Here is a 25975-nt window from a genome sequence, read left to right as displayed (position 1 = left end):
TACCTAGGAGGCCACTCTGATATTCTACACCTAGCTTTGGGCTGGGGCAAGTTTTGATTGCCAGACATATTGCTGCATCTAAAGATACACCAATTATGATTGCCATATCTAAAGACACTCAAAGTGTGGTTTAGGGACTATGGGGTGCGTTACGGTTAGGCTTTGTAATATTGTGCCACAATGTTGTGTACCCAGTTTGTATTATGCAACACTGCAGTGCTCCCCTTTCATATTATGCCACACCGTAGTGCCCCAAACAAAGGGAAACACCCACAATTTGCAGGTCCATGGTGAGGGGTGGAGCCAAATTATTTGACTCCAATCATTTAGCCACACCCCATTCCCGCAATAGCTAGTTAAAATGACACTATCAGGTGCACTTTTTTGCCGGAGAGCAACCTACTCTTACTAGGTTCGGCGAGACTACATTCAAATTTGTGAGTCTTCAGCAGCTTCGGGGAGGGTAGGCAGGTATGCACACTGTGCTGTTCCCATTTCATACTATACAATACCAAAGTGCTCTTACTTCACATTATTATGCCGCACTGTAGTTAAAGTTTGTACCATGCAACACTGATGCCCCCCCATTTCACATTATGCCACTCTGTAGTGCCACCGGTTTGCAGTATGTCTTTCTATAATTTTCATATATAGATGAGGATTCTGCATCAACCCCCTGCACTAATGACCCATCATCAGTGAATTTTAATCACATTTCAATATTCATGAAAACCAGATTTTAATGATGAATGGCAACTGCAACAGAGTAACTTATACTAATTTATAGCAATTGTGGTTTTATATGCTTTAAAAGACGGGGTACACGTATTACCAACAATGCTGTGAAATGTTATATTTTCGATTATGGTATCAAATAGTAAATGGTAGAGGCAGTATAATCTTTAATGTACCTATAACTGGTATTATTTTAGGTGATTAAGTGCTCTCCAGAAAGCGCAGTAGGGTATAGATTCTTCCTATAGTGCGTGTCAGGCAGTGTTCCCTCTAAGCTGTGCGCTCGACGAGTGTGCGCACAGACATGACAACAGAGCGCACAAAGCAGAAGTGGTCCCTTTTTGCAGTTGTGCACTCAATTAATGTGTGTTTCACCCATTAACTACATCATGTGCTGTGTTTTGAATGTTTAAATGTTTAATATCATTTTGAAGTAAAGTTAACACAAATGCTGAACATCATTTTCCAGTTATATATAAGTGACGCACAAAAATAAAAATTTCCTTCAAAAGTTGCACAGCCAAAATCTTTTGCCGCACACAGCCTTCGTAAAATTAGAGGGAACATTGGTGTCAGGGGATATCAAATGTTCACCCAAGCAGAAATATGGCAGTAAAAAAAGATCAAAAGCCATAACATGTCAGAGAGCAGAAAAGGTTAATTGATCCCTCTAGACCTGTGTTTAGCCTACAGTAACAAGAGCTGGGAATCAGTAGAAAAACACTGTACACCTGTGCTACAAGACAGTGGATAAGCTATTACCATGTAGAAAGAAAAAATGTATGTAGACACCATAAGCCAGTTCTGCGAGTGATTCTAGAAATCCTTTCCATATATCACTCAAGACTGAAAGTGCAAGTGCCCGTCTTGTCTTACAAGTCCTGAAGTATCATCCAGCAGCTGAAAGGACATGACATGCCTGCAAAATCCCTTCCTTCATGTTTGTAATACCTTTTTCAAATATAAATCTACTTGTTGACTTGTTGGGCATCATACGTATATTCATATTTATTCCCTGGACAACTAAAGTTTTCACTCCTGTCTATTTCTGATACAATACAGAAAAATGAGAATAACGCATCTCAAGGTGCAACAGGACAGGTAAGTCTATTGGATATTTAGATTTATGTGATCTTCCAATAGTGGAACATGGGATCTTCTTAGGGGTAGGTATAAAGGCCTATACACAGTGGCCGACTTTGAGCTGAAAGCCGCTCAAAACAGCAAGTTTGAATATGGCCGAGTGGTGAACGCTGCTGCTCGCTCCTGCGTCATCCCTGGGAAAGACACTCATCTGCTGGTAATAAATACCAGCGGATGAGCGGCTTTGAGGACGGCTTTGCATAGTGCTGCGCTATGCAAAGCCGTCCTCCCCCCTGATGATGGCGCCGCACAGGGGGAAAGCTCAGTGTGTAAGCAGCGATGATAGCGATCATAGCTGTTCATACACGCTGGGCATAATCGCCCAGTGTGTATGGACCTTAAGAGTTATAGTATTTTGTAGTGATTGCTAACACCAGAGTAGACATTTTGGTGCCCAGTGCCACCAAAAAGAGCACTGATGCCTTTCTCCACCCCATGATCTGAATAGGGTGAGCGCACACCGAGGCCCTTATTCTTGTTCACTCGCAAAGGCAAATTCCTTCTCAAATGGACAAAATCATGTGCACTGCAGAGAGATTTAGATTTGGTGAGTTATTTTGTTTCTGTGCAAGGAAAATACTTACTGCTTTATTTTTACACTGCAATATAGATCTCATTTTTAAGTAAAACCCAAATCTAAATCTGCCCAACCGGCAGTGCATCAATTTTGATGCTCTAGGCAGAATTCTGGTTGGTGCCCCTAGCACAGACACTAGTTCTGCCTCTAACCCAACACCCAAGTACAGCACCCAGCAGCACAGATTACAGCAGCAGCAAACAACATCCATCACCCCTCACATAGAGCAATCTTCATCCTGTGAGTCGCAATTAAACATTTTGGTGTCCTGTGCCATAAAGCTTTGGTACCTCCCATATTTTAAATAGGTACAGTACTGTATGTGCTGAGGGGTGTGGTCTTGCTGGGAATGAGCATGGCCACACATACCCGCAATTCATATTATGCCACACAGTATTACAACCTAATTCACATTAGTAGTGTCCCTTATTCATTTTGTGCCTTACAGTACTACCCCTTTACCTTATTTATGTTACATCTGACAGTAGTGCTCCATATTCACATTATGCCATGCAATATTGCAATTTACAAATAATTCCACACAGTAGTAGTACCAATTATACACATAAAGCCACGTAGTAATGTCCCTTACACATTATACCAGACATTAATAATGCACTCATACACATAATTCCACACAGTAATACCCCTTACACATTTTGGGGGTTAATCTGATTCACTCACAAAGTCAAATTTCTTCTCAAATGAGCCAAACCATGTGCACTGCAGGGGGGGGGGGGGGGGGGGCAGATTTAACATGTGCAGAGATTTACTTTTGGGTGAGTTATTTTGTTTCTGTGCAGGGAACATACTGACTGCTTTATTTACACTGCAATATACTGTAGATCTCACCTTGAAGTAAAATCCTACCCAAATCTAATTCTCTCTGCACACATTACATCTGCCCCACCTGCAGTGCACATGGTTTCACCATTTGAGAAGGAATTTACCTTTGCAAGTGAACCAGAATAGGGGCCTTTGTCACACATTAGTAATGCCCACACTAATGCCACTCACACATTATGCTACACATTAGTAATGCCCTTATGCACTTAATGCCACACAGTAATGCCCTTTAGACATTATGCCACACATTACTACACTACCCAATGCCCCTGGTCATTGCTCCACACTCCAGTGCTCATTCCAGCTCAGCTTTATATGCAGCCACCAGTTCAGTGCTTAATTGAGAGCTCTGATTGTGGTAAGGCAGTGGTAGCCAACCCTAGCCCTAGAGAGCTACGAACAGTTCACATTTTCCAGACAACCTAGCTGCTGCACAGCTGCACTCATTAATCACTGACACATTTTAAAAGATACACAGATGGAGCTAATTAGCTCACTTGTGATTCTGTGAGGAGACCTGCAAAACATGCACTGTTGGTAGCTCTGGAGGACTAGGGTTGGCTACCCCAGTGGTAAGGTTACAAATGCAGAGTTGTAGTGTTGTCCACCCATCCCTCTGCTAACCGCTGTGTCAAGCTGATTGTGAGCCATCCCCAGGCATGGAGTGAATGTCCCTAAGCATTCTAAATGCCATATGCATTTGCCTAGTTTCCCTATGCCTAGGGCTGGCTCTGCCCCCAGCATCATGTAGCTAAACTGTGACTATAATGATGCAGTTGTGATATCACCCCTACTACACCACTCACTTCCTGCAGCACATACCCCAGCTGAACTGACCAGGCTGACCACCATTAGAGGAAGTTAGCAATTTGGATATACAGTAACATATACCATTGTGGTCTAAATCCTCTAAATCTTTTAACTGTCAATACTGTAAGTGATTGTCAGAAATATGTAAAGAGAAACAAAAATATATAGTGCACACTGTGGTATTGGAAACACTCTTTGGACAATATACAGTAGCATGTGATTGCTTGTAGACTGATGTTAATAAAGGATGGTTTAAAGGCTACTGTATGTTGGCACTAGTTACCAGTCAATCAAAATTACAGAACAACATAAAAGCAGTAATATCAGTGTTGATGGCTCTGCGTGCCCAAACACATGAATTCCCATAGAGACAGTTTGGTTAAAAAATTACCCCCGGGCCCCGCTGTTCCTATTATGATTTCTAGAGGGTGCGCATACTTGCCGATGTGAAAGTTACTGTATACAGTATATGATAGTTGATTTTTTAATGCCTATTTAAGGTGTACTAATTGTGTCTTGTTAGTTATTTAGCCAGTTTCTATGTTCCCAGGGCTGAGGCTGGCTGAAAATTTAGAAGCGTTGTAAATTATATTACTGAGCTGCCTGACTCTGAAATGAGTTTTAGATGCACAGTCAGGTATTAACCACCATGCAGCTTATAATTCACTGTATATATTACAGTATGTCTCCCCATTCAGCTTTAAATGGGTCAGAAAGACCATAACTGAACTGACAGTTCACATCTTTTAATGTAAATTACTGAATAACATGGCACAGAACTGGCATATGTATTGGGTTGTTGGGATTTTTGACAACCTCTGAACAGTTTGCAAGACATTCAGCAACCTGATAAATATGAGATTGCTGTACACAGATATTCTAGTATTAATAGTTCATATATACAGGGCCAGGCAGCTGAAAAATTATGATTAAATCTAATATGTGTCAAGGGTAGAAGTGACTGTCAATCTTCCATGTTTTGGTTTGCAAGAGGTGTTGTGCTTGTTTTCTTCAGCAGCATAAATAAATAGGTTGTTGCATGTACCAGTTTTACAAACTAGTTCCAGAAAGTTTACTGGACTTACTAAAATATATTAGTCATTTCCTGGAAAGTAGATTACTGAATATGATCTCCAATAGGCCTGGTTTATCAAATAGGGATGGGATGGGCTGGCCTTAATTGGGGTATCTCAGAAGCATTTGGTCATCATCATGTTATCACATTCTCCTTATCTATGCCAGTTTAAAAAACTGATGGTCATTTGGGGGCCATGAGTTTAACACACTCATTGTCCCCATACATCACAGATATATTTAGGCAATGTCCTGCCCCCAATGGCTAGGTTGGGTAATCTACATACAGTAAGTATAATTGAATTATAATTGAATTGATGTTTATGTTGGTGTGTATGGATGTTTCACGATAACTCTCGAACACTTTAACTAATCGTCTTCAAACTTTGCACACTACCTTATCGTCTTAAGGGACAATCTAAGTTCGAAGATGGGATTAATCGGATGACCCCTTAAGGGTGCATGCTATTTCATACCTCCCAAAATTTGAAAATGGGAAAGAGGGACAGTATTCCGCGGCAACATGCTGACAAAACTTTTTTTTTTCTTAATCTGGTTATCCTGTCAAATTGGGCTGATTGAAAGAATTAGGCTACACACACAGTAACATGAAAACATTTATTTATTATATTAAGCCTTTTACAACATATACTTTACTCTATGTGACATATTCAATGCGGCCGGCTAGGGGGTTAAACAGTGGGGTTCGCAGTAACCAAGCGATCCTCGATGTTTAACCCCCTCACCAGCCGCTCCCCGTATTCAACGTTCCGGGGTAATCCTCGTGCAAACAGCGATGCTCGTGGTTAATGCAGGGAGCCCTCTGCATTTAGCAGTGATTCTCGCTGTGTCATCGGCCATATACGCCAATTCCCCCTCGCTCCAAAAAAAACGGAGCAAGGGGGAATCGGCGTATGCAGGGGGGGTCAGTTGAATACTGACCCTGCGAGCTGTGACAGCGAGCACTGATCGCTGTCAAAGCACGCCATCAGCATTGAATATACACCTATATGTAACTATATCAATCCATATTCTACAGGGCACATTATGTATATGATAGATCAATAGATAGATAAATTATTTATATATCTGTATATATCTATACATAGATATATCTATATATAGAGAGATTTATGTGTGACATAAATAGATAAATATAAACAATTTTTTTGTGCTTACTGCTTAGGAAACAACAGCAGCTGCACTTGTTAGAAAAAGCAAGATCACTAGTGGGAGGCTTGGCTGGATGGCAAGCATCATAGGGGGCAGGGCCAATGCAGACTATTGGCTGCAGGATCCCCCACGTCAACGCCCGAACACACGAACGTCCAAGCGCGGCCCTGATTCTCGCTGAGCAGCCCTGATCCTCCCTGAATGGAGATGGGGAGGATCGGCAATTGGGGGGGGGGGGGAATCAGCGACAGGGGGGAGTGGTGGTGCACCAGTGGTTCACCCTTGGAGGCATCATTGGCGCACCCTTTCTTTACAGTGGCATGCCCAAAGAACCACTGAACCCGCTCCTGCATCACAGCTCAGCCAAATAAATTTCGGGGCATACGACTGAAGGCGTTAAATGCCTATAAGGTCCATTAAATATACAACATTTTCACTTTACAAAACTTTTAAAAATTGCCTAAGCATAAACTTTCACCCATCCATCGCACAGGCCTCAAGACTAATGGGGAATATTAAACATGATCAAATATTCTGATTCCTCAATCCTGACTGAAAACGGTCAGGATCCGCAAATTCATGTTTCATTTCCTCAATTCCCCGACGGTTGGGTTGCCAGATCAGGGCATCAGGGCTATGTGTGAGGGCCTTGACTTAAACTTTACCTATAAAAAAGATACATGAAGAATGTTGGGGCCATGAAATGCTATGCTACTGAATGGTTTTGTGAAGCAAAATGGAAACAAATGACTAAAAGTGGCGAAACATCAATCTTTTCACAAACATATACTCTTTATCCCTTTTATGTCAATGCAAAGAAATCACTCTAGGGGCCAAATGTAATAGAGTGTGAGAATCAGAAAGTGAGAGATTTTGGGAGAGTTTTCCCTTTTCTTTAAAACGGCAATCATTTACAGTTAATAACCAGGTTGATTTTGCCATGCTAATGATTTGGCCCTAGAAATTTAAATTCAGTAGAGATAGTCCATACTCACATCTTCAGTAGATATTTTGAGGTGCTTCAAGCTGGAAAAGGGTTTCCAGAGCAATATATTTAGAGAGAGATAGGCACTCACCAGAGCCAGTAGAAAATTCTTTAGTTAGAACATATCCTCCATACATATCATCGACGTTTCACAAAATTAGTCTATTTAAATGGTGTCAGACGCTAAAAATGGTGCCAAATGACTTTACAGATGATGTCATATCCGGAACTGGAAATAGACGGTCGGGTAATTATTTAGAACATCAAACAATGAAAAAATTATTATATATATATCTTATTTCAGAAGCCACGGGGAATTAAGCCATCAACTTATACCAGTATATACTGTATAACCATCAACTACTTACTAGTACAATCATCTAAGTAAGTAGCCAGAGCCACTGCGAGTCATGGAGCACAGGACGGCGGATATGCATCATTTTACCAACTTCCTGTTTCACCACTGAGCTCCAATATAGCGGAAACCGAAAGTGCCACGGCAGAAGTTCTCCCTGCGTTCCAGCATGGTGGAACGCAAACATACAAGCGCAATGTTTGTTTTACTTCATATTAGATATTAGTACTAATTGGGCTTCCTTGCATTCCATAGCAATGGAACGCAAAGGGCACGGTTGGATAGACCATACATAAGTTATAGTAACTGTAGTGTGGATCAAAGTAGATTTTTATTAACAAAAAAATATATAATACACAAACTCTAATTATAAGCAGCTATTTCAAAGATGAATTTATATATACACTCTAGTATAGTGATGTCTGTCACTGCAGCCTAATTAGCATTTTTAGACACCACTGAAATAGAGTCAATCAGGCAACTATAAGATTAAAAGACAGGTAATTATAGGTATATGTTCAAGTGTACCTATATAGGTGGCGGCCACCAATAGTATGGTATGTCAGCCATCCAGATAGGTCACTGGAATCAAACCCCATATCAACATACATTTAAAACATTAGAGTGAACCAATTTTGCCAATATCACCAAAAAAAATGCTACACAGCACAAGATGCCCGACGCAACTGAGCTACTAGCTCCTGTGCAAATCTGATAGTGCCACGCATCTCTTTTTGCCACATTAGACCCCACCCTTGCAATATAGTGCAACAATATAGTGGGGACAGGGCTAAAATTACAAGTAAGTGCAACTGCTGGCATTGTCCTTCCAGTCATTTCCAATTCCAAAGGAAGTGGTCAGGATATGGGAGTCAGTAGACCATCCTTTCCACCTTGAAAGTTAAAACCCTATATTCTCTTCTTCTGTCCTTCTTACTGTATAACAGTTCCTTCTCTGCTGCTTCCTCCCTCTGTTTTGTGTGGTCTACATGCGCACAAATGCACCTCTGCAGATGCTGAACATCGCTCCTCTGTGCGTACACGCAGGGAAGCATGTGAATCAGAATCCCCCCCCCTAGTCCAGTCTGGAGAAAAATAAACAGCACACACTTATTAATTTACTGACAGTACAAATGAGCGTCTAGATTTTAAAACTAATTAGTTGCAAATCAAATAAAAACAAATATAATTTGGAATTCAAAATGTCAGCATGTTTCAAACTATTTATCACTACAAAGTAATGGCCTAAAACAAAACAAATTTAATGACCATAACCAACGTTAGAAAAGACATCTAATAGCTGTTACATTCAGTAAACACAAAAAGGGCTTAATGTATTTAATAGTATTATAATCTAAACAAAACAGAAATGTAATTATCCATTGAAAAAAGAATCATAGAGCAATTAAAAGAAATCGATTTCTGATGGTATAGAGAAATATTAAAGCAAAGTTATATACTTCTATTAAAGCTCTGTTCTTTTAGCAGAAGTGTACCTATTTTTATATGTAGCGCTATCATGTGCTATTATACATACTGTAGATTGAATGTTGAGTACAAGTGGAAATATTGGCGATCTGAACCTTAGCAGGATAAGACAAACACACATTTTCCAATGCACATTTTCAGGTGGATACATCTCTAGATGTGTCCATTTGTACATCACAGGTATATGCGATAGGATTATGTCAGGTATACTGTTATCCAGTGCCATAATGAGGTTGCGCAATGCTCTGTGTCAGCCAGGCTCCACCATGTCTCCTGATCGGTGGCAGTACAACAGAGGCCGAGTCACTGGTAAAAGCATCATTGCCAGGAGAGTACTCAGGGTGGTCCCGGGGACTCCAGATACTGCATGATGCCTGCCTGGAGTGTATAATAGATGATCTGTCTGTTGCTGCAGTAAAGATCCTGGCTCATGGTGTCATTTTAGGAACCCTGCTGGCCAAAAACAGGGACTGCAGGGTAGTGACATTTCTTTTATATACACTGCATTGCTCGCTGTCATAGCTTGCAAAAAGCATCGAATACTGCCCTTTGTATGCAGACATCTGAGTGACGTTAAAAATAACAATGGTAGTAAGGTCATCTTTTTACTGGGAAGATACTGTATGAGTGAAGTTTAAAAGACTGTGGCTAAACTGGCATGTGCCATCACTGCACACTCACATGTGAATGGCAGTTCAACTGCCAGCACTACAGTACAGACCAGGAGCTAGATTCTCTAAGCTTCAAAAGTGATAAAATGGAGAGTGATAAACAGCCAGCCAATCAGCTCCTACATGCCATGTCACAGACTGTGTTTGAAAAATGTCAGGCAGGAGCTGATTGGCTGGCTGTTTATCACTCTCCATTTTATCACTTTTGAAGCTTAGAGAATCTGGCCCCTTATTTGCTCGGCATTGGTGGATTCGAGCCATGCATGTGCCTTGGATTTGGCATATGAATATAGCAAGGATGGCAGAAGGGTGTTTATCTGCAGCTGCAAGAAAACTACTAAACTTAAATGTTACATTGTAAAAAGTTGGTTTGCTACCTATTAGCATTACATTGTTGCAGATTTTTTAAATTTTGTAAAACATTAGAGCAGTGGTTCCCAAACTGTGTGCCGCGGCTCCCTGGGGTGCCTCGGGACACATGCAGGGGTGCCCGCGGGTTGGTGGTCCAGGACCAACTCAAATTATTAATGGTTAATTATTTAGGAGCAAAACCAGTGCTGGTGGCTGCCAATCATAGAATGTGTACAAACAGAAGCAAATCCTGCCCTTTACCACATAACTGCCACTAAGAATCGCATATAAACCCAATCTACTTAATTTTTTTGGGACCTAGGGGTGCCGTGAAAAAAATTCTGATTCTCTAGGGTGCCGTTAATCAAAAAAGATTGGGAACCCCTGCATTAGAGCATAGACACAGATGCACAATCACAGGCATTATCAGCCTTCCCATATAATGTATTATAGGGAGAAAAAAATAAAAGGCTTAATTGGAGGGACATACATGTTTACACAGAAAAAATGTACATACTTTATTTATTTATGGTTTCATTTGACCAATGATTATATCCTTATCACTGACCTAATTTGGAGTAAAAAAATTTAAAAAAATCGATGATATATTGATAATGAGGAGATATGATGGTCAACAACTATATTAGTTAATAAATCATTAATCCTGTTGGTACAATCAATACTATTATTTATTTATTAACAGTTTCTTATATATAGCACACACATTCCGCAGCACTTTACATAGAATATTTGAACATTCACATCAGTCCCTGCCCCAGTGGAGTTTACAATCTATATTCCCTACCACATGTACACGCACACACAGACATTCAAGGGTTCATTTGTTGGAAGCCAATTAAGCTACCAGTATATTTCTGGATTGTGGTAGGAAACCAGAGTACCCGGAGGAAACCCACGCAAGTATGGGGAGAATATACAAACTCTGCACAGTTAGAGCCATGGTGCGAATCAAACCCATGACCTCAGCGCTGTGAGGCAGTAATGCTAACCATTACACCATCCGTACTGCCCCAATATGCAATGAATATTCGCAGGCTATTAGGGCACTTTAAATAAATGATTTAGGGTTACATTAAAACTCACTCAGATATAATAGAAGATAACCGAAGACCTATTAATATTACAACTTTATTGGGGTTTAAGGGTGCACCCCACCTGAGTTTCTTTTTCTCCTAGTTTTTTCCATAATTAACGCATTATAACTCGGGGGTGCACCACTGACCATCACTAGACAATTAAAGGACCTAGGGTTTAAGATTGCACAGCAATATAAAATAGAGGATTCCTCCATAATAGTATATTTGTTATGATCACATTTCTTATAAAAACTAACATAACATTTTGACTATTACTGTGGATTCCCCCAAAAAATTCCTTCGCTACAAGAAACCTGAAATATGGCAGTGCTAATAAGCTCAACTGTTCCATGACTGTGTTAACAGTTTTTCTAAATCAAATGACAACATCCTGTGATTGACTACCTTGTGATTGCCTCTGTGTTTGTGCATATGTGAGAAAGATGTAGTTTCACTCGCTGCCAACAGATGCCAGTGTTTCAGAGACACACAATCAGACACTAGACATTATATATATATATATATATATATATATCTATATATAAAGAGAGAGGTAGACGGCCTGGCACTCCCTCAGCTGGGATTCAGTACCTGGGTGCCTTCTGGAACAAACAGGTAGTCTCGTAGGAAGGAACAGACAGCGGCACTCCAAGGGTTTTCAACAGCGTGTATTAAAGCAAACCAACGTTTCGGGGTATCATTCACCCCTTTTGCCTTTATTGCACTGAAACCTTGACAAAGGGGTGAATGATACCCCGAAACGTTGGTTTGCTTTAATACACGCTGTTGAAAACCCTTGGAGTGCCGCTGTCTGTTCCTTCCTACGAGACTACTATATTTATATATATATATATAAATTCCAGAAAGCTCCGCACCTATCACAAAAGAGTCACCACGGCGGTGCTCACTCCAAGGATAAAATATCCAACCAATAAAGAGCAAAAGAAGAGGGCACTCACCAATCGTTGAATGAAATTTGAAGAAAAAACGATTTATTAATGCTTACATGACAGGGCTAACGTTTCGGTCTTACAAAGACCTTTGTCAAAGCCAAGCAATATAGAGAGCAGGTCCTTCCACCATGAACACCCTTGGTGTGCCGCTGTCTGTTCCTTCCTACGAGACTACTATATTTATATATATATATATATATATATATATGCATACATACATACACACACACACACCCAATACAAATTAAGCCACAAAGTAGCACACATTACATCACATGTAGTGACCCTGATTTATATTACACCACATAGTAGTGTCCCTTATTCACTTTATGACACATACAGTAGTAATCCTTATACTGTACATGTATGCCACAGAGTAGTGTCGATTATAAATACAATCCACAGTATTATTGCTTATACATATAATGTCCACAGCAGTAGTACCCCTTACACAAATTGTCCACAGTACTGGTAGTAGAGCTTTTGGTGCTCACTTGATATAGCTGTAGGCCCAAATGGAGGCAGTGGATCATGCAAGACTGTAGTGTGGGACAGACAATGGAGGACAGACCATGCAGTCTCCGAAAACACCATGAGGAGAGTGAACTACCCCGGATTTACATGTGAAGCCATTCATGCTGGATCTGAAACAGCTGAGAAATCAGTCAGACAGTCCACAGCTAATCCGGAGCAGGTCAGAGGATTATCAACTGTTCCACATTAGTTGGAGCTCCACTTGTGCGTGCAATAGTAAAGAAGAAAGGAATAATAGAACTGTTCCCCTTTATTGTCTAGTTGAATAGATTTAGGTCTACTAGCATCTCTGCTGGCAAGGTATCTGATGAAAAGATGAATAGCCAAATGTACAGCATGGAACCTTTTTATTGTCATGTCTTTCTGAAGGTACAATACAAGGATTAATGTATAATTAGCCTATTAGAATTTTTTTATCATAAAGCCTAAAGAAACACAGTTCATAATTGTCAATCCTTTTAATGGCATTCATTGTATTGATATTTTTAAAGTCTGGTTTTCGCCTTTTGATTTTGAGATGTTTTCCAAAGACATTGCCTAATGTGTTTTCATTATCATTTTAAAGGACTTCTCGGTACTTGTGTATTTTGGCGGCGCCCATGGCATCGCATACCATAAGGCATCCGATGGTATGCGATGCGACGCGATATCGCGCGATACTGTACAATGTCATACAATTTTAAAATTGTATGACATTGTACATGGCATACAATGCCATACAATGCGATGCGATTAAACATTGTATAAGCACCCTAATGGGTGCTTACAATGTGAAATGCACCCCCACGCCACCCCACCCCCCCACTATAAACGTGAACCCGAAGCGTGGCGAGCGGCGGCGGTACGCGTCCTCCAACCTTTTCATACCCCCACTATCCACGTCGGCGTGGAGTTGAGAATAGAAAGTGTGGCGAGCGCAGCGAGCCACCAAGCCCGAAGCGTGGCGAGCGCAGCGAGCTCCGCAAGGGGACGCGGATACCTGCGAAGCCCGCGAGGGGACTCCGATACCTGTGAAGGTATCCGCGTCCCCTCGCCACGCTTCAGGCTCGGTGGCTTGCTGCGCTCGCCACACTTTCTATTCTTAACTCCACGCCGACGTGGATAGTGGGGGTATGAAAAGGTCGGAGGACGCGGAACGCCGCCCCTCGCGGGCTTGCTGCGCTCGCCACGCTTCGGGTTCACGTTTATAGTGGGGGGGGGATGGCGTGGGGGTGCATTTCACATTGTAAGCACCCATTAGGGTGCCTAAAAGCACCCTTTATGGTGCTTATACGATCTTTCATTGCATAGGGGGCAATTTATCAATGTCATGCAGGGACAGTGCATTCGGTAACAGGCTGTCCCATCGATGACTGAATCACATTGAGAATTCTTTCATCATTTTCAAAACACAGCTGGGAAGTAATGAAAATCCTGGCCTAACGTCTATTGTGCAAGAGCGCAGTTCAGTCAGAAAATGCCACTCCTTGCTTTTGGATACAAGAGATACATGCCCTGATAAGTTAGACATTAATTTACTCTAAATAATATAAACATTTATTTTATGGTTCCATCTGTGCCAGATGTATATAAGATGCACAGTTTACATTCAGTAGTTGTTTAGGGTTCTATTCATCATTCATTCATTATTATAAAAGTGGGTGAAAATTAACACTTTCAGCTACTTTGTAGAATTTTGTATTGGGCCTCCTTAATGTGTTCAGCGGAGGCTGCAGCTTCCTTCCCTCCTGGAGACAGCCGTCGGGTCCAGGAATCTGCACAATCTAGGGACCGATGCATGCGCAATCACCGCTGTTCGACTTCTCATGCACAAACATTTTTCTTCTATGAACTGCACCGACTGCAGCCCATAGAATTCGGATTGGGATGCACAATAATGCGGCGAGTCAACCTTCCTTATGTGTTTAGCTGCACTACAATGCATTTCCCTGTGTACAACTTTCAGTGTGTACAGCAGCTGCATTTATGCTTTGTGCGTGTTTACTGCCAACATCGGTTTCAAGATTAAAACTTTCACCAGCCCTGTGCCAAGTGCAGATCATCTGTTGGAGTATGGACTCCATTGTGAGCAATTCAGTGTCTCTATACACAATCACACCTGTGTCACCCCAATAACACACCCCATAGTATGCTACATCTGCATCTAGTTAGCCAAAATCCTGTACCACCCAACACATTTTATAATACACTTGTTGGTAAGTAGGTATATGCCTAAAATGGTGGAAAATGACAGTCTTTCAAATGGTTCAAAAATAATGCTTAAAAACTTTCTCTACCGAACGTTTCTCTATATTTTATTTTAACTTCTTGTTTAGTGGGGTTCTTCTCGATGCCATTGAATATTTATGGCTGAGGGTTTTTTCAGACCTGACTGCAGGTGAACTGCGATTACACAGAGCAGCCAAGTATCGATCGACTGAGCATGCGTACGGATCATAGTGAAATGAGCGAGGCCATTCAGCAAAAAATCCAGCATCTTTTCTAATTGCAAGCCATTCGCAAGTTTATTAACAAGAAGCTGATATTTGGGGGGGGGGGGGCGGTTACCGGACGTTTTCTAGGGATTGTCAGGGTTTTTTATGTCAATTCCAGCCTCGTCAGCCTGTTTCTATTGCACAGGCAGAGTAGGTTTTCACCTTAGTGCCGGGGGTGGCTGTGTCAGCAGTGCAAGGGTGCCAGCAGTGCCAGCGGTCTTCTTAATGTGTGGGTGCCATCAGTGTTGGTAGCACTGGGGGGTGGGGCATTGGCACAGTCCACAATGCAAGGGGGGAAGGTGGTGCTGTCCCATTAAAGTCATTGGAAGCCGCTGATTGGCTGAGAACTGTTACAGATGGCTCTCTCAGCCAATAAGCAGTAATGGGTCTCATGAAAGTGAAGCCCATCTGCCCACCACTTCCTGTTCCCTAGCAGCCAGAAGTAGCATATTGGGTGCATATTGGGGAGAGTGCATTTTTGGGTAAAAACTGGCAAAATCATAAAAGTTTCGAATTGCACATTTAGTGGTATAAATCGCACTTTTTGATATGTGAAAATAATTGCACATTACAGATCGCATCCAGATGTTTTCCCATCATAAAGTATAGAATTTGCAAATGTAATAGGGTGCAAAAATACAACAGGTTCAGGCTCTCAAATTTGACAGAACCATGCACAGAACTGTGTATGGTTCTGTGCAAAAAGAAAAAAGCGTTAAAGTGAAGAAAAAAAACCAGCCCTGGACTCATTGAGACAATCCTGGCTCCAAAAACACAGGGGACAAAAAGTGTAGGGGTCCCTCATATTTCTGAAACCTGCCCAAGACTCTTGGACCGGTCCTGGTTCGAAAAATTTGGGGGACAAAAAGCATAGGGGTCCCCCATATTTCTGAAACCAGCACCGGGTTCCTACAGCCAGTGGTGTCATGGCCCAGCTGGGTTCACTTTCTATACAAGGTCCCCTGCCATACCATGATCGTGCGGTTTCCGTCATCCCAGGGTGGTGGACGCCAGGTTGATGAGTGTACAAAATTGTTAAAAACACATTGCTTTATACAGTAGAACTACAAGACCCATCATGGGGGGTATTAATGTGCCTGATGGGTCTTGTAGTTCACCTGTAAAAAGAATGAGACACACACCCATACTCACCTGGTCCAACATGTGGTCCAGCACTGTCCTCTCTCTCCCACTGCTCACTCAGCAGTGACAGCCGCCAAGTGAGCAGGCTGTTCTATAGCGGAGATGAAGACCCTGTGACATCTGGGTGCAAGGATGCAGTAAGCCAATGACCGGTGGGTATTTAATGCTTCTGATGTTCGTCGTCATCATCAACATTAGTGCATATATTTATTCTGTTTGTTTGTATTCAACCTATTTTTCTATATAAAACAATTATTTATCCTTTTCCAAATTCTCAGAATAGGTTTTAATGATTATAACATAAAACATGATTGCTCTATCACCTGTATAATTTTTTTTGAAACATACAATAGGCTTTGAGAGAATAATAATATTCGGTACTTGAGAACTGTACATTTCCACCAGACTGGGTTAGTTTTCTAAAGAAATGGTGACCCCGATAAGTGCTGTCTCACTAATCAAGAAGCTTTCTACTGTTTCAGATCTACGTAAGAAAGCACTCTTACCCTGGCAACAGCGAAACTGCCACACAGAGATGCAAGCTCTTTTAAAATAAGCTAGAAAATAGGAGACAGACATTTGTTTTTTAACGAAAATGTACTGTTATTATTTCCTAATTTGCCTTAAACACAACAATCAAGTAGTACTGAGGAGCATTTATGCAAAGCATCCTAATAAAATATGTAAATGAGTCAAAAAATAAAACACATCTCTCTACCTAATTGTCTCTCTCTCTCTCTCTCTCTCTCTCTCTCTCTTTCACAGTGTTGTATTAGAGCTGGGATTTATGGGTAACTGCGCAGGGCCCAGAGCTGTAAGCTTTTATTGGTCAGTGGTCCGCCACAAAATAAGAGTTGGTTACTTGAGAGCTAGTTAGGTCCTATGCATAAACCCATCAGACAACCTCGAGGTTGTGGTCAAATCAATGGCTTCATAGGGGCCGCAGAGCCGTTAGTGAGAGGGGCATTCCAACTCCTCCCCACAACTATGGGACACTGCAGCCCTTGGCAGGTGGCATGGCAGGACAGTGCCTGAAAATCTGTCCTAATTGGATAGTTAGAATATATGTAAATGTGAGTTTATTAGTGACTTCTTATTTTGGACCTGATTCTAAAGTAAGCAACAAAATCTGGTGGTTGCACTGCAAGTAGATGTAACATGTGCAGAGCAATTTAGGACATTATTCAATTAGCTGCAGTAATCAACCATAGGTAATTGATTAATTTGGGGCTATCAGCCCTTCTTCTGGGAGGAAAATGATAGGGGTTAATTGAATACTAGCTTTAGATATGTATGGAGTGTGTTCAAACTGAAAACTACTTGAAAGAGTATTCAGTATTTACCCTGCACAAAAAATGTTTTTTATTTTTTTTATTTTTTTTTATTTACTCCCCTTGCATGGTAGCATGGTTTTTCCTTGATTTTTAACTTTACTACCAAACCTGAATTAGGCCCTTTGTCTAGCATTGTACTATATTGTGTATGCCAGATTTAAAGGAGGGGCAACTGGGGTTTTTGTCCTGGGACCCACACACATTAAGGGATCCCACATTGGGCCTTATTCAGATCTGAGCTCAGTACAAATTTGTTTGGAAAATGGGCAAAACCATGTGCACTGCAGGTGGGGCAGATGTAACATGTATAGAGAGAGTTAAATTTGGGTGTGGTGTGTTGAAACTGAAATCTAAATTGCAGTGTAAAAATAATGCAGCCAGTATTTACCCTGCACAGAAACAAAATAACTCACACAGATCTAACTCTCTCTATACAAGTTACATCTGCCCCACCTGCAGTGCACATGGTTTTGCCCATTTTCCAAACAAATTTGTACTGAGCTCAGATCTGAATAAGGACCATAGTGTGATATGTACAGTATTGGAGCATCCCCACTGGGAGTAAAGCTGGACCCATCTTGTATATACTGTAGGGCTAGCTTAGCAAGCTAACCAAGATGTTCCTTTTTCATGTGCAAATTCTCACAGCTTACCGAGTCCCTGCCGCCGTATCCCCTGGCAATTATTTCCCCTAACACTGACTGACTTATATTTGCAGCTGCCGGGACGGAGACAGCTGCGCGCCCCCAGCAGGCAACGGCATGTGCATGTGCAAACCCCAGCCAGTGGGGCAGGGGTCCATTCTTAGCAAAAGGAAACATAGGATACTAAAAAGTAAAACACACAATGCTCAATGAATTTACTACCAGCAAACAAGGCATTGTCAATTTAATATAAGAGTACAAAAGGCATACAGTATAACACATAGATGGTCTTATTTCTAGTAAAATATTGGATAACATATACCAGTGATTTTCAACCTTTTTACCTTGCGGCACACTAAATAAGATTTTAAAATTGCCAAGGCACACCATAAGATCCCCACAGGGAAAAACACATTGGCCCCCACAGGAAAAAAACAAACCTATTGCCCCCCATATAAAAAACAATCACACTGGTCCCCACAGGTAACTAAAATAAAATACATTGGCCCTTTAAATGAAAAGAAGAGACCAGTAAATAACCCTTGAACTGGTGGTGGCTGTAAACTAGTTTGGGCATCTCTAGATCTGGAGGCACACTTGAGAACAACTCAAGGCACACTAGTGTGCCACGGCACAGTGGTTGAAAAACACTGACATATACACTTAAATATTTAAATGATGCAGTCATTTTATAACCAAAGAAAAGTAATGTCTAGCCCTTCTAAAGAACAAAGGTAACCACCTGCTTGAAATAATCAGTTTGTCACTTTGATATTTTCTTTACACAATGATTTGTTTAATTAGATAAACTTAAAGTAACTGGCTTTATTCTCGATAATGCTGCACCGAATAAGCAATGACACGAAGGGGAATTATTGGGTTTTAAAACTGATGTTTATAATGTGTTACTGCTGTTTATCGCGGCAATAAAACATGTAAGATCGCCAGGATGTAACACTAACATCCATGACTATAGTTTCTGTGCAATTACAATCCAGTAATCCAAAGAAATTTTGATGTTGTTGTAATGTTACAGTATTAGAATTTATCAATGTTTTTAATTCACTTTCAGGAATTCGTAATGATTGTCGTATTTGGTTTGGAGTATATTATTCGCATATGGTCTGCAGGCTGCTGTTGTCGTTACCGAGGATGGCAAGGAAGGTTAAGATATGCCAGGAAACCATTTTGTGTAATAGGTAAGCATCTTGTTTTTTATGACCTTCTGGTAACTGGATCCCTCTCCTGGTTAATCATGTTCTAAGGGGAATGGGTCATAGGGTCGACAGAACTTAAGTCGACAGTCATTAGGTGGCCTACAGGATCACCAAATGTCCTGAGCTGGCGCAGGCTGATGGACAGGAGCTCCACCTGATGGGGATGCACAAGCGTCTCACACGCATGGCGGCAGGGAGCGGCTTCCCTGCCTGTCTCCGCTTCAGGGAGTGGGGACTGCTGGGAGCTGTGGGGTAACTGCAGGGAGCTGCAGAGGGTTCTGACAGAAAGGGGCGCATGAGTGTCTCGTACGCATGCGCCCCTTCTGTCGGAAGGTGGCAGCTGGCACGGGGTGGCAATTGGCAATTCTATCGCCAGGAGCAGCTCCATTGAGAGCTGCTCCATCTGTATGTCAACAGTCACTAGGTCAACATGGGAAATAGGTTGCCATGCATTATGTCGACATGGTCATTAGGTCAGCACACGCATTAGGTCGACATGGAGAAGGTCAAAATGAAAACGGTTTTCCATGTTTTTTTGATACCTACAGATGGAGCGAGCTCCATCTTTGCAGGGGCTGGCGATAGATTCACCAGCCCCGCTAGCGGCTGGCTTCCGCCAGGGGCGCGTGCGCATGAGACGCTCGCCGGTCGCTGCCGCCTCCCCCCGCTGGTTCCCCTCGCTTCACCGCGTCCCCCCCGAACTGGGCAGCGTCTCCCTGAAGCTGAGACGGGCAGGGAGATGATGCCCAGCCGCCGTGATACTGGGACGCACGTGCGTGTGAGGCGCACGCCACGCTTCGGGCTCGGTGGCTTGCTGCGCTCGCCACACTTTATAAGATCAACTCCACGCCGACGTGTATAGTAGGGATATGAACAGGTCGAGTGGACGCGTAACGCGTGCGCTCGCCACGCTTCGGGCTGGCGTGGATAGTGGGGGTGTTTCAGGAACAGACGCTGGCCATGGGAACACTACGCTGAATCTGACAGGGACGCTGACTACGCTGGCCGCAGGAACACTAAGCTACTTCTGACTGACTACGCTAACTACGCTGGCCATGCGAACACTACGCTGATTCTGACAGGGGCGCTAAGCTAACTACGTAACGGGCGCCCTGCTATTACACAAGTATAATTTTTTATTATTAAAGTATTAGTGACAAGTAATTGATTGTGCAATAAATGATGATGTCAATTGTATTTATTTATTAAATGGGGAAACTAAATTATTTGTATTGCACACTTTGTGTGCATGTGTTTGTTTTCCTATGCACAGAAAAAAACAAACAAAGAGAAAAATAGAGCAATTAAACTACTGCCCACAGCACCCTCAGTATCAGTAAAAATAACATACTTCATCATGGTCAAGCCATCTGAAGGTGCAAGTGATTTTGTCCATAACCTAGAGTAGCTCCCATAATTCTGAATGAATAGATGAGCCCTTATGTATAAATTATATTTTTTAACTGATATTTGCCAGTATACATGCTGCATAATCAGTATGAATAAAGAGAAAAAAAGAAAATCAGTTTATTTAGGACGCACTCCTCATCCACATAGTCTTCACTGAGACTTTTTATAAGAACATACCTAAAACTAGGTGTATACTTTATTGATTTATTAGTGACACTTAACTAGCAGGCCATCATTTTATATTAACAATCTTTAATGTTATTAATTGTATGTGACCTCATTGAATGATTCCCTGTGCCAGGGATTTCAAGTAGCGACAATATTAAAACAAGATATAGATATAGAGAAACAGAAAAAATTGTAAAGATTAAAATAAATTTCTGTGATCTGTAGCTTGATACTTCTTGTATATGAACTGCTTTTGTGATGCAGGTACACTTTTATTGAAATTGTAGCCTGTGTTTGTTGTATGGTGATAAATGATAATGATATCACTGTCTGCTGTATTAAATGCTAATTGTATCACTGTCACTTGTATTGTGTCTTTATTTAGTTGCCAGTTCTTTTCTCCTTCATTGGAAACTTGTATCTTGATGTAACAGATACAATGTATGTGCCAACTTGGTAGATTATTTCTGTATTACAGTAAATGATTATATAGTTTCTTTAAATAATACTGGTTGGTTGCGTTCATCCAGTTGCGTACACACGGGGCAATCCAACGGTTGGATCCTCCCAAAAATATCCAATACACTGTATGTGAATTGACAGTGTTTGGTGCGTGCAATCTATACACTACATATTACCATGGTGGCTTGGTAGCATACAGAGTAGGTGAAGTATTTTGGCATTCATTTGCGGCAGTTGTATGCCAGAATATACAGTGGTATAGGTCATCAGCATAAACGGCAAAGCATAGAAATTGGCAGTTATATGTGCACTAGATTGTTTCATATGTTGCCTACACACTAAGCACTACCTCGGAGGCACAGTACCATAAAGGGTAAGCTTAATTATTATGGCTTGATGTTGCCCAATTGGAACTTTGATGCATCTGGGGCTAATAAGTTCCTATAGAGTGCTGATATATTTATGTGCACAGACACTGCAGAATGTGATGATGCGGCAGGCATGTGCCCATGTATACAAGCACGTTCTCTGTTATCCCCTGCCTGATGCCAGAGATCTAGTCTCCTTGGCTGGCGTGTGCTATCGCGCCTTAAGCGCTTCTCACTGGGGAGTACCGTTATTGCTGCTATATATACTATTACACCAAACAGACAAACATGAAACAGCAAAATCGGGATAAAGATTGGTGGTTATATGTGTGTTGGATTGTGCTTTCTGTATCGGTGCGTGTAGGGTTAGAAGCTCCTTTGTACATTTATTTGTATTTCACAACATATGCTTTACCCAATTAAATTGGTGTTATGCTGATTGATTGCATTAATCAAATTGATTAATACTGGTTGGTTGCGTTCATCCAGTTGCGTACACACGGGGCGATCCAACGATTGGATCCTCCCAAAAATATCCAATACACTGTATGTGAATTGACAGTGTTTGGTGCGTGCAATCTATACACTACATATTACCATGATGGCTTGGTAGCATACAGAGTAGGTAAAGTATTTTGGCATTCATTTGCGGCAGTTGTATGCCAGAATATACAGTGGTATAGGTCATCAGCATAAACGTTTGTCTGCCGCATCATCACGCTCTATCTTTTCTGTGCGCACAAATATACCAGTACTTTCTAGGAGCTTAGTAGCCCCATATGTATTAAATTAATCCAACTTACCTGGTATAATAAAGTGCCTCCGAGTTATTGCCTAGTGTGTAGGTAGCGTATGAGAACAAGCACACAAGCACTGGCAATTTGTGCATAGTGCACTGAGTATCACTCGAAAGGACCCAATCTGTGGATTTCCTCGTGTGTACGCAATTTGATTAATGCACAACACCAATTTAATTGGGTAAAGCATATGTTGTGAAATACAAATAAACGTACAAAGGAGCTTCTAACCCCACACGCACCGATACAGAAAGCACAATCCAACGCACATATAACCAACCAATCTTTATCCTGATTTTGCTGTTTCATGTTTGTCTGTTTGGTGTAATAGTATATATAGCAGCAATAACGGTACTCCCCAGTGAGAAGCGCTTAAGGCGCGATAGCACACGCCAGCCAAGGAGACTAGATCTCTGGCATCAGGCAGGGGATAACAGAGAACGTGCTTGTATACATGGGCACATGCCTGCCGCATCATCACATTCTGCAGTGTCTGTGCACATAAATATATCAGCACTCTATAGGAACTTATTAGCCCCAGATGCATCAAAGTGCCAATTGGGCAACATCAAGCCATAATAATTAAGCTTACCCTTTATGGTACTGTGCCTCCGAGGTAGTGCTTAGTGTGTAGGCAACATATGAAACAATCTAGTGCACATATAACTGCCAATTTCTATGCTTTGCCGTTTATGCTGATGACCTATACCACTGTATATTCTGGCATACAACTGCCACAAATGAATGCCAAAATACTTTACCTACTCTGTATGCTACCAAGCCACCATGGTAATATGTAGTGTATAGATTGCACGCACCAAACACTGTCAATTCACATACAGTGTATTGGATATTTTTGGGAGGATCCAATCGTTGGATTGCCCCGTGTGTACGCAATTGGATGAACGCAACCAACCAGTATTATTTAAAGAAACTATATAATCATTTACTGTAATACAGAAATAATCTACCACGTTGGCACATACATTGTATCTGTTACATCAAGATACAAGTTTCCAATGAAGGAGAAAAGAACTGGCAACTAAATAAAGACACAATACAAAGAAGAGGAATGAGCGATAATGTGAATTAGAGAAAAGATAAAGAAAGAGATAGTTTAAAAGTATGAAAAAACACCTGAAAAAGAAAATTGTTAGCAAAACTGTTTACAGCTCCTTTGAGCTTATGTGTAATGTCCGTGGTACCTGTGCTCGCCCTACTGCTAAACAAGCGGGATGCAGGACGCGGAGATCAGCGTGCTGCGGCTGTGTAATTGCCGCTCGTCTTCGCTCCGTCTGCCGGGTGACGTCACTCGATACTTTTTCTTGAAAAAGTGCTTTGTAAGCACGAAACGCGTTGAAAGGCTCGTCCGTGGATCTCCTCTGTGCCCCAGGCTTCCCCAAGCGTCCTCCGTCCATCAGGAACCAACGCAGGCTCTCGTCGTATGGAGTGACGTCACCCAGCAGACGGAGCGAAGACGAGCAGCAATTACACAGCCGCAGCACGCTGATCTCCGCGTCCTGCATCCCGCTTGTTTAGCAGTAGGGCGAGCACAGGTACCACGGACATTACACATAAGCTCAAAGGAGCTGTAAACAGTTTTGCTAAAAAAAATTTTTTGGTACTTGTTTCCTATCTGGGCGCCCAGGTTTTCAACGTACGGCACCGTAATGAAATCGTATCGCATCGCATCGGATTCGGTACGCGATGATGTACGATGGCATACGATGCTATCCGATCCGATCTCATTTTAAATCGGATCGCATCGCATGCGGTGACGCGATCAACCCCGATTTTTACATTGGAATCAATGTTAAATGGTCCCTGAGACCCGATTTTACATTGATTTCAATGTAATAACCCCTCAAACCCACGATTTGTATAGGAAACCTCCCCCTGATGGTTTAAAATGCGCCTCTATTGTTAACGCCACCCCAGTATTGACGTCAACCCGAAGCGTGGCGAGCGGCGGCGGTACGCGTCCTCCGACTTTTTCATACCCCCCACTATCCACGTCAGCGTGGAGTTGAGAATAGAATAGTGTGGCGAGCGCAGCGAGCCACCGAGCCCGAAGCGTGGCGAGCGGACGCGGATACCTGTGAAGCCCGCGAGGGGACACGGATACCTGTGAAGTATCCGCGTCCCCTCGCCACACTATTCTATTCTCAACTCCACGGCGACGTGGATAGTGGGGGTATGAAAAAGTCGGAGGACGCGTACCGCTGCTCTCGCCACGCTTCGGGTTGACGTCAATACTGGGGTGGCGTTAACAATGGAGGCGCATTTTAAACCATCAGGGGGGGGTTTCCTATATATCCTATGGGCCAACCATAAAAGCGGGAACGAAATCGGATCGCATCGCATCGTTCAATATCGTGTATGTGCATTTGTGGTATCCGATGCGATCCGATTTTTATACGGAGAATAGCATGGTGCGCAATTAACGTAGCGGGCGCCCAGATAGGAAACAAGTACCAAATTTTTTCAGGTGTTTTTTCATACTTTTAAACTATCTCTTTCTTTATCTTTTCTCTAATTCACATTAGCGCTCATTCCTCTTCTTTTTATTGCCTAATTATATTGAGAAGCTTTTCTAAAAAGTTTTCAGCGCAGTATACCCCAAATTTTTACAAAGACAATACAAGTGACAGTGATACAATTAGCATTTAATACAGCAGACAGTGATATCATTATAATTTATCACCATACAACAAACACGGGCTACAATTTCAATAAAAGTGTACCTGTATCACAAAAGCAGTTTATATACAAGAAGTATCAAGCTACAGATCACAGAAATTTATTTTAATCTTTACAATTTTTTCTTTTTCTCTATATCTATATCTTGTTTTAATATTTTCGCTACTTGAAATCCCTGGCACAGGGAATCATTCAATGAGGTCACATACAATTAATAAAATTTAAAGATTGTTAATATAAAATGATGGCCTGCTAGTTAAGTGTCACTAATAAATCAATAAAGTATACACCTAGTTTTAGGTATGTTTTTATAAAAAGTCTCAGTGAAGACTATGTGGATGAGCAGTGCGTCCTAAATAAACTGATTTTCTTTTTTCTCTTTATTCATATTATATAATTCCAAATCAGGGGGCAGCACCCTAGCCAGCCAGGAAAGATATTTGTATAAGATTCCTGTCAGGTGGCA

At 41.7% G+C, this 25975-nt stretch overlaps 1 protein-coding gene across 1 annotated transcript in view; it reads left to right on the top strand.

Moving 5' to 3' along the window:
* The window catches only part of KCNQ5 (potassium voltage-gated channel subfamily Q member 5), a 527262-nt gene that overhangs the window by 379210 nt on the left and 122077 nt on the right, over positions 1-25975 (top strand). The window contains exon 3 of the mRNA XM_083177212.1: positions 19460-19586. Coding sequence (XP_083033338.1) covers positions 19460-19586 — 127 coding nt within the window. The remainder of the gene's footprint in view (positions 1-19459; positions 19587-25975) is intronic.

This window comes from Crinia signifera, chromosome 3 (genome assembly GCF_055691185.1).
Source record: "Crinia signifera chromosome 3, ASM5569118v1, whole genome shotgun sequence".
Lineage (NCBI taxonomy): Eukaryota > Metazoa > Chordata > Amphibia > Anura > Myobatrachidae > Crinia > Crinia signifera.
This window is presented reverse-complemented; position numbering and strand designations above follow the sequence as displayed.